The sequence below is a fragment of the Mus caroli genome, chromosome 8, assembly GCF_900094665.2.
Source record: "Mus caroli chromosome 8, CAROLI_EIJ_v1.1, whole genome shotgun sequence".
Lineage (NCBI taxonomy): Eukaryota > Metazoa > Chordata > Mammalia > Rodentia > Muridae > Mus > Mus caroli.
Window position 1 is genome coordinate 59,261,151 of NC_034577.1, and position 9,797 is coordinate 59,270,947.

General features: G+C 36.2%; 1 protein-coding gene across 2 annotated transcripts in view; it reads left to right on the forward strand.

The window, feature by feature from the left end:
- Positions 1-9,183, forward strand: part of Naf1 (nuclear assembly factor 1 ribonucleoprotein) — a 28,934-nt gene extending 19,751 nt beyond the window's left edge. For both annotated transcript variants that reach the window (XM_021170337.2, XM_029480856.1), the window contains 4 exons: positions 1,797-1,957; positions 4,368-4,419; positions 6,365-6,467; positions 7,694-9,183. In XM_021170337.2, the coding sequence (XP_021025996.1) occupies positions 1,797-1,957; positions 4,368-4,419; positions 6,365-6,467; positions 7,694-8,145 (768 nt within the window). In that variant the 3' untranslated portion in view covers positions 8,146-9,183. The remainder of the gene's footprint in view (positions 1-1,796; positions 1,958-4,367; positions 4,420-6,364; positions 6,468-7,693) is intronic.
- The last annotated feature ends 614 nt before the right edge of the window (positions 9,184-9,797 follow it).

A 9,797-nucleotide genomic window follows, 5' to 3' on the forward strand; every position in this document is an offset into this window, starting at 1 on the left:
AATTCAATATTGCTCTACATGTATACAAGCTAGAGGGTTATCAGTATGGATATAGTAGCCATGTCCACGGGACCCTTTTTACCCTTTTAGTGGATAACTATGCTTGTCTATGCTTAATGTGAAAACCACACACTTTGCCCAGTAAGTAAAGTAATTCTGGGCCTCTTAAATTCAAGAGCTTAAGTACTAAGTAAGTGTTCATTTTTGATTTAAACATGCTGAGTAATGTGTACCTGCTTGAAATCCTAAGTAAGAAACTTGTGTCTCTCTGCAACTTGCTGTTGGAATTTAGTTCTTCCCAGATGATCTTTTTTGTGTCAGGATATTAAAGTAAGTTACATTGAGTCAGGAAGAAGGAATTATTCCTAGGCAAACTTTCCTCCTTTTCTTGGTTTTCTGCTTTCTTCACTGTCTTAATTTTAAAACAGCTTAGAAAGGATCAAGTTTTACCAAGATCTACATAACCCTGAAGTTGTCATTGGGGTCCTCAGGTAAAAACCATAGCTATTCAGGAAATGAGACCCTAGGAATGTATGTACAGGGTTGCAGCGATTAGCATGCATTGCTGGAGTCACAGAATGTTTTTTAATGATGTAGATTATTACTATCTTATCATGTTTGTCCAGGAAGTTAAGCTCTTTGCATTACTAATGGTAAGATAGTGAGTTACTAAAGGTGTGTGTAGTATAGGATAGTCAAAATGATGGGGCTGACAGTCTTCCGTCCTGTGCAGGTTGCCTTGGAAGAAGTCTACTAGTTCCCTAAACCTTTTCGAAGCTTTTATCTTGCTATATTGTTAAATTATTGTCTTAGAATATTGTCTTCTTTTAAATTAAAAGAAACAATATTGATATTCATAGTTTTATTTCAGAATGTTTTCATTTTTTTTTATTATTTTAATTGTGACTTCTTATTTTTAGAGTATTCCTAAACTTGAAAATACACTTATCTTGCTAGGTTAGCAGTTTTGTTCTTAAGAACAAAATGAAAAATGAAGATGGATAAAATATTAAATCACAAAAGGAGAGCGCTTAGAAAATGAGGTACCCAGGGGATTGTGAAACAGGCACATTCATTGCCATTAGTAAGTTGGTAAAAATCCTGTAATCATCATGCTTTCAGCCTTGACAGTCACACTTCTTCCAAATCAAGGACTCCATGTGATTTAATCATCACGTGATATTGAGCAAATTTGCAGTTGCCTTAAACAGTACAAGTTAGTGAAGTGTGCTAGATCACAAAGGGAAGGGGGACTTTCTCTTCCTCTCATTGTAGCTGTGGAGAACAGGACTTGTGTCTCCAGCTCCTGCCTCCCTTCGCCGGGATTGCGCCCTTAACAGCATTGTTGCAGCTGCTCTGCTCCTTTCTAATCCAGGAAGCCACGGATAGCTTCACTTTCCAAAATGCCAGCATTTTATGACAACAATGTAATTGACCCTTTAGCTTGCTTTCATGTTTTCTGCCATTAAGAATCCAATTTTGGAGTGTGTTCTATAGTTTTGTATAGCATATAACTCATGAACGTTGATAGAAAAGTTTACTATTTGCATCTAGAATGTACCACCAAAATAGTTAAAATTGTCCAAAAATAAACTTGCTATTCCTTTGTTTGCAAGAAAGAAATTTATAATAAGCTATTGTGTTTGTAATCAAAATATGAAAACTTTAGGTGTAAAAAAATAATTTATCACTAACAAAATTGCCTTGTTTTTAGCACTTATCAGTATTTTTAAAAATCTTTCTACCTTTTCAAATTACTATTGAAGGATACATATCCCATGTCTTCTGTTTTCTAGATATTTGAGATATTTGGACCTGTTGCCCATCCATTTTATGTGTTACGGTTTAATTCATCAGATCACATTGAGAGTAAAGGTATCAAAATAAATGAGACTATGTATTTTGCTCCATCAATGAAAGACTTCACTCAATATATATTCACAGAAAAGCTCAAACAGTAAGTGCTTCCTTGCTGTGTAGTCTGTGTGTGTCAGTCATTTATATTTTAGGAGTGATTCTCCTTAGATGATCATTTCTTAAACTTAAATAGTAGCTCTTTTCCAGAGAACTCATTTTTCTTCTATGAACATCTTTGAGAGCTATAACTTGTTATCAGCATTAACAGGTAGAAAATATATAATTTTATGCTTTCCCCAAATAGCATGATCAGCCACTAGGATGACAGCATTTGCAGAACATAGAACCCTTATGAATTTTAGTTCATTGTTTTTTTCCCCCATTATATATTTTGTTATATAAACCACTTCAATATTAGAATTACTACATAAGGAAAATTATTTCCAATAAAGTTATGTTTAAAGAATTGTGTGTGTGTGTGGGGGGTTGTTTGTTTTTTGTTTGCTTAAGGTAGTGTGTCATATATCCCTAGCTGGACTCATTCCTGGTCTTCCTACATCTGTCTCCCACATGCTGAGTTTTCAAGTTTGTACCACAGTACCTAGCCTTATAAAAAGATACTATTTTCTCAGATACCACATAAGAAATCTTCTAGGCTATTTTAAGTTAAATTAGGTTTCTTTTTTTTTTTTTTTTTTAAANATTTNTTTATTACATGTAAGTACACTGTAGCTGTCTTCAGACACTCCAGAAGAGGGCGCCAGATCTCATTACGGGTGGTTGTGAGCCACCATGTGGTTGCTGGGATTTGAACTTCGGACCTTCGGAAGAGCAGTCGGGTGCTCTTACCCACTGAGCCATCTCACCAGCCCTAAATTAGGTTTCTAAATTTCATGTACTATTTCAAAAGTGAATATTCTGGTCTTCATAATGGACATGACATCTATAACAATCTAAAGGAGAACTATTTGGCTTCATTTATTTTTCCAGTTGTATGTGGTTAATTTTTTTATGTGAAATGCTGACAGGATAAATGAGTTAAATAGATACTGAGTCATAAAGACATTACATTTTAAATAATACTTAGGCAGTGACTTTCTTTCTTCCATAAATATTAAGATGTTACCCAGGGTATGTGCCACATATGTAATCTTTAACAGATACACACACAAAACAAACAAACAAAAAAAAAACCAAACCCAGTTTCTGAAAATGCTTATGAAATAGCTAAGTAAAAACAGATCTTTTTGTTGATTTTCAATTCTGAGAAATATGAATTGATCTTTCCTCCATGCATTTGAGTTTCTGTGGTAGACACACTAACTAAGGAACTTTACTATTGTCTTTATAAACTCCACAGGAAGGATGCTAGACATCATTTCTAGTACTGATTGTATGCAAAAGGAACACTGGTTTCATGTGAGGTGACAGGTTAATGACAGCTGACTCACATAAAAAGCAGTTTTTGATAGCACCAAATAATGTCAAAGATCTCAGTGAAAATGTCAAATTTACAAATGGTAAAGCTACATTGTGTCATTGGCACATTGATTTTAGTGGCACTGATTCTGGAGAGTCTAATTTATCTTTAAATTCTAATTTAAAGTTGTCAGGATATCTGGTCACAATAATTTGTATTACTACAGTTGAGTGAGAAAGATGCCTGAAACCATGAAATAATTAAGATTGCACATTTTAAGTGAGGTTTTAGAAATTATAATTATACTCTGATACTTACACTTTTCCATGTTTACTAATTTTGTCTGTAATGACTCATTTCATATAGTCATTTAATACACTAGTGTCCTTAAGCATATTCAGTGTTTCCCCCAAACTCACCAGTCTTTCTTTTTTACCCTTCTGTTTTGAGAATCACTCACAAAACTGAAGATATTTCTTAGGTGAGTTAAGGAAAAAGAACTTGTGCCTTTGCCTCTGCCTGTTCCTGTGACGTTCTAGAAAGAGACTTGTTCTATTGTTGTTCATGCCTGCAGCAGCAGGAGCATCTTCTCATGTGTAGGTGTGGAGCCAAGTTTTAGAGAAAGGTCAGGCATCTTCAAAGTGAAAATCAGGGCTGGTGAGATGGCTCAGTGGGTAAGAGCACCCGACTGCTCTTCCGAAGGTCAGGAGTTCAAATCCCAGCAACCACATGGTGGCTCACAACCATCTGTAACAAGATCTGACTCCCTCTTCTGGAGTGTCTGAGGACAGCTACAGTGTACTTACATATAATAAATAAATAAATAAATCTTTAAAAAAAAAAAAAACAAAGTGAAAGTCAAGTGCGGCACCTCTTACTCTGCACAGCATAACCTTCTCATTTCAGATCCCAGGTGTCCCTGTGCATGTGTATGTTTCCTGTAGGGTGCCTGCATTATTTGAGATTGATAAAGGACACGAAAAATAGTTTCAGTTTCTTTGTATTTTCATACAAAAGGAAAGACTGGGCTCATCTAATTTCTCATAGTGTTAGGTTCTATAAGCACTTAACAGAATATGATTTTTTCTAGGGACAGAGGATCGGACGCTTCTTGGAAGAATGATCAGGAACCCCCTCCAGAAGTTAGTATGAGCCTTTTTATTTAATGTTTCACAAGGCAGCGTATACCTTAATCATATACATTGTTAATGATTCTACCTTACTTAGTTTAATTATCATTTTTGTAAACTTTGTTGATAGACAAAATGTTATTACTTTAAATCAAGTTTACTCTTAAGTTTAGTGACTGCCAGTGTGGGAACTGATAGCCTTCGGCTGTGATGCAAAAGTAAGCCTCCTATTGGGGTGGGGTATTGTCAGGAGCAGATGCCAACTCTACTCCCTCAAGTTTGTATAACACAGTTAGTCTTCTAAAACGTCATCTCTTGATTTTATATTTTGTGTCTATGTCCATAGGACCTTAGTTTCATTTCCTAAGGTGGGTTAATAATTTGTTCTAGACCTGTCTGTCTTATTTGGGAATCACATATGAATGAGTCAAGGTTAGTTTCCTCCACTCCAGGAGATGGAGAATTGGGTATTCTAAAGGTTTTGTTTTATAGCTTTGGTTTAATTGAAGATTTAATTTCTGAATACTTCAAATATCTCAAACAGTGCAGAAGATCATGGTCTTTGTAAGTTTCTAACCTTTCTGAGGTATGAGTTGAGGTTATGGTCAGGAGACCTTCCAGGCATGAATCACTTAGGAGTCTCCTGTCTTGGTACCTACACAAATGTTACCTAGTGATGCTAAGAATGTATCCTCCCTCACACTTTCTGTTATACCTACAACATCCTAGTAATGAAATTGCAGATTTTAAAGTGTTGATCCTTTAAATCCCCATTTTAGGTCTCAGGATTACAGTTAGCAATTTTGACAATGTCAAGTTCTTGTGAAATTGGTTTGCTTAGATTTACTTACTTATAAAAGCAAATCCCACATGCTGTATGATTGTGGTATTTGGGGGGTACAGTGGCAGACTAGCTCTTGAAAACTGTTGGGATTTAATTTTATATAGTTATTAATGACATCTTGGAGTCTAGAAGAATTCTCTAATTTTAGACCATGGTAAAATGCTAGGCATTCATAAAAGACATAAAGATTTCTTAGAAATAAATCTTACTCATCTTTATCTATAATTCTAATGTACATATGCAAACTTTATAATGGTTTTAAATATTATATTCCATGAATGCAACATTGAATTTGTATAAGAAAGATGATTTTAGGGGATGAAAGCAAAATTTACTCAAAGCAGTCACTAAAACTTCTCCCAATTAAAAATGTTTCTCCCTCTCACTCCTGAGAAAACAGTTAACCTGATACTACAGTGTTCTGATTCTGTTCTGTTAGCGAAAAGCTTTGGTTTGCCTTACAGAGCGTATTTATTTTATGTACTCTCTTTTGACTGTGCGCTCAGTAAGTCGTCTTTGCTGCTTTCTCCTTACCCACCTGACATTCCTCTACTGTCACAGTTTGTTGTATTGTCTATTGTAAGGAGTAAAATTCGAGCTGACATGAGGCTTGTGTCTGATCTAGTGTGAGAAAGTCATAGAGTGATGTCTTTGATCTCTCTTCTGGATCTGGTGATGTGTAAAAGTAGCTTAGTCTTCATTACTGCTTTCTTTGGCTTTCTTTGTCATTCTTTAGCAGCTGGCATGATAATGAATCTAAGCAGGAAGTTGGACTTGTGGCCAGGGAATGGAATATATATATATTCCATATCTGAATATTGCTAATTTTAGGATTTTAAAGTTACCTATTTGAAGATTTCTAGGAATTAAATAGACCAAAACCAACCAATCAAAGAAGCAGAGTATCCAGCTTAATACAGTTATTAGGGCTTAAAAACAAACAAGTAACCAAATGTTTTGTTATTATTTTAGATGCTAACTCACATATTGATAGGTAGTATTAAGTTGAAATGAGCACCTTTCCTCTGGTCAGTGGGAAGCAGCAGTTTGAGCAAGTAACTACTGTCTCATTGGCAAACTGATGATAAGTGCATCTCTGCTTTTATCTGCAAGGTCTTGGACTTCAGTGACGATGAGAAAGAAAAAGAAGCCAAACAGAGAAAAAAATCTCAGATTCAAGGCCGTAAAAAACTCAAATCTGAACTGAATGAGTCAGGTGAGTATATTGCTGTTTTATAGTTATTTTTGCTCTTTATTTACAAATCTGTAAAGTACAGATTAAGGAGAAGCATCGGCTTTCTCCATTTATCTCCTGGTGCCCCGCATGCTGGAGGTATTCCACGGGATGGGCTGTGCTGAGAGCCCTGAGATGAGCTCCGTCTCACGTTGTCTTCTAGGGTAACAAATTGAGTCTGTTAGAGGCAGCTGTGCCTGCCAGCATGGTTTTCTCAAGAAGTCTTTGTGCCCAGGATTAGACTTCAGTAGTGTGGCACCCAATTCCCACTATTTATTTTGACTTTCCCTTTTATAATATTTTCATTTTAAAAATTAAGCTTTTTGAGATAATTGTAGATTTACATAGTTGTATTAAACAAGAGAGATTTATTATATGTCCTTCACCCCATTTCTTTTACTTGCAACATCTTATAAAATTGCTGTCACACACTAGGATTATTATTGAGGTAATATTTTCAAGGCTCAATATTTCTAAGACCAGAACAGAATGCTCCCTAGTCCTTTATTTGCTAGTGTTGCTATGTATGTCTTTCTCACCTCAGTTCATGATGATCATGTCTGTGTGTCTGTCTGCCTGTGCTTCTCTGCTCCTTCCTCCTCTTTCTATCTTGTATGTGCAGTTGCTGGGTTTGGGTTGCTTTGTCTGTTTTGCTGTTCTCTCTTTCTATAATATCTGGTTATTTTAGGAACGTCAGTGAAATCCTGTAGTGTATCACTCAAGGGTTAAAGTTACACATTGCTTTTGGTGCTGATCATACTCTCCTGAATAGTCATCCAACTTTCTGGAGTCCTGTCCTGGAGAGAATTGTACCATGCATCGTTTAACTACCTTTAACCATTTAGAACGTCTGGCTTGTTTGCTTTTTTTTTGGTCAGGAATAAATCTTCTATAAATATGTATGTACAGGCTTTCAAAGTAAATTTTCACTTCTCTAGGACAAATACTAGGCAGGAGTGTAGCCTTCCTGCTCAATGTTGGGTGTGGATGGGATAATGCTGTGGGGTTTCTGTGGGGTTTGAATTCAGTTATTAGTAAATTTCTTCTGTTTTGCTGGTCTTCCCTAATCCTTAAGCATAAGTTGTGCCTTTTCAATTCATTTAAAATTGAATTTTCTGTCATGTTAGTAACTTAAGGATAGAAGTCAATTTTTGGCAATGATCTTGATATGTTAAACTAAATTTTAACTTTTGTTTCTGCCTTCAAAGGTGAAGATTTTGGTGAAGTGCATCAGAATTGGAATGCTTATAGCTCTTCAGAACATTCAAAAGGATATCACAACAGGGAATTCTCAAGAGGCTTTGCGAGGGGTAGATACTCTCGAAGAAGCCATGGCAGGCCTCCACCTCAGCAGTACTATAACTCAGATCATATGGCATCTCAAGAGAGTTTGGGATTTGCACCTCAGAGACAAGATAATCCTGTCATGCCCCACTATCCTTTTCCCCCGCCCATGTTTGATATGCATAACTTTCCACTTCCGCCCCCGCCCCCACCTCCACCCCCACCCCCACCAAGCATGGGGTGGGCTGCACCTAGCATGGCCTCTCATCCTGTGCTTAACTTACCATACTCCCTGCCCCCACCACCCCTTCCTCCACCACCTCCCCCTCCCTCTCCTGGGGAAAATAATTCTTCTCATTTTGGGCCTTATTTTTAGTTGTATGCTTATATTTCAGAGAAATATGGTAAAAAAGAAAATTTAACATATATTATGGAACTAGATTATTTTTTATAAAAACATTGTAAAATACTAAATCAAATGACTCAGTCGTACATTCATATATATTTTTAATAACTCAGTTGTAATCTCATATATATTTGTAGCCTTTATGAAATGATATTGCTAGGGAAAGTTCATCTCATTCTTAGGAAACTCCAGTTCATGTAATAATTAAATGCAATGTTGACTCATGTCCTCTGCTACCCACAGCAGGCAAACAGCGTGCATAGTGATGGTTATGACACAGGGTTCATCATGGCCGCCGATACACTGAACACTGATGGAAAACTTGACCCTTCATTTATAAGTGCAAGAATTCTTTTTTTTATTTACACATTGAAGACTTTATTGAAAATATTTTTAATATAACCACTATTTTGTGTGGTTTAACTCACTTTACCAAATAAAATAGCACATCTTGAGAAGTCTAATTATATATTACTTCTTCATAACTTAAAATCATTAATCAGGTATAGGCATTTATTTAATATACATTAGAACTATGATTCAATTTTTAATTTTATTGAACTACTAAAGGCAAAAGAATAAGTTGTCTGCTCCCTCCCTGTAATAACAGGGTCTAAAATCACTTGGAGTCCTAAAAACAAGCAAACTCACATGTTTGAATTCTTCTGCTCATGAATTTGTAATTTTTTTAATACTTGCTTCTTTTACCTTTTATATATACATGGTTATCCTAGTGCAAGAATTCATTAGACTTGATTTCCTTAAGCAAGTTAGGAGTGTGAAGGAGGAAGACATTGGCTGAAGCTCTCATAATACTAGCGGGTTAGTATTCACTGTGTATTGACAGACTTGTGTTGTCTGTGTAGCTGTCAGTTATTTAGAGAGCTTTACTGTTCCACTACGTACATTAAGGCATGTGTTGGTGTATATGTGTATTCTGTGTCTATCTGACATGTGTAACGTGTAATAAAGGCATATTAAATGACTGAGTGAATTTAGAGTTTTTAATTAAATGAGTGGTTTTTTTCCCCCCGGCATTCGTGTAAATGTTAAACGTGGTTAAGGAATATTGGAGCATGAGTAGTAGACCTGCAGGGTACTCTCCGTTTATTGACTGAGGAGTCTGAGTGCTCATAAGAGGCTCTCATCTAACCAAGGCCACTGAGCTATTACAATGGCAAAGAGTTGAATCCAGATTTCTCTTCTTTCTCAGCACCGCCCTCAGTTGGTGCTTCTAACCTTTCATTCCTTGACATTCTTACAATACTTTGTATGGCACACTTATTACAAGCCTGTCAGTTCTGTTTGCATTAAGGTCTCGCTTTGCTTCCTACAGAAAGAGGCAACTACAGTATTTGTAGTAGAGCTGCAGATTTCTGTCTTGGCACCAGGAGCCTTACTTAGTCTGTGTGTAACATGTGTTGACTTTATTATGTTGGGGATTCTTCTTACCCTCTGAAGATTGCTCTTTATAGTTTACAGTATGTATTTCTGGCTTGTAGAATGTTTCTGGTTTTGATAGAGTTAAGAGTAAGATTGTGGACTGGAGAGATGGCTCAGCAGTTAAAAGCACTGACTGCTCTTCCCGAGGTCCTGAGTTCAAATCCCAGTAACCACATGAT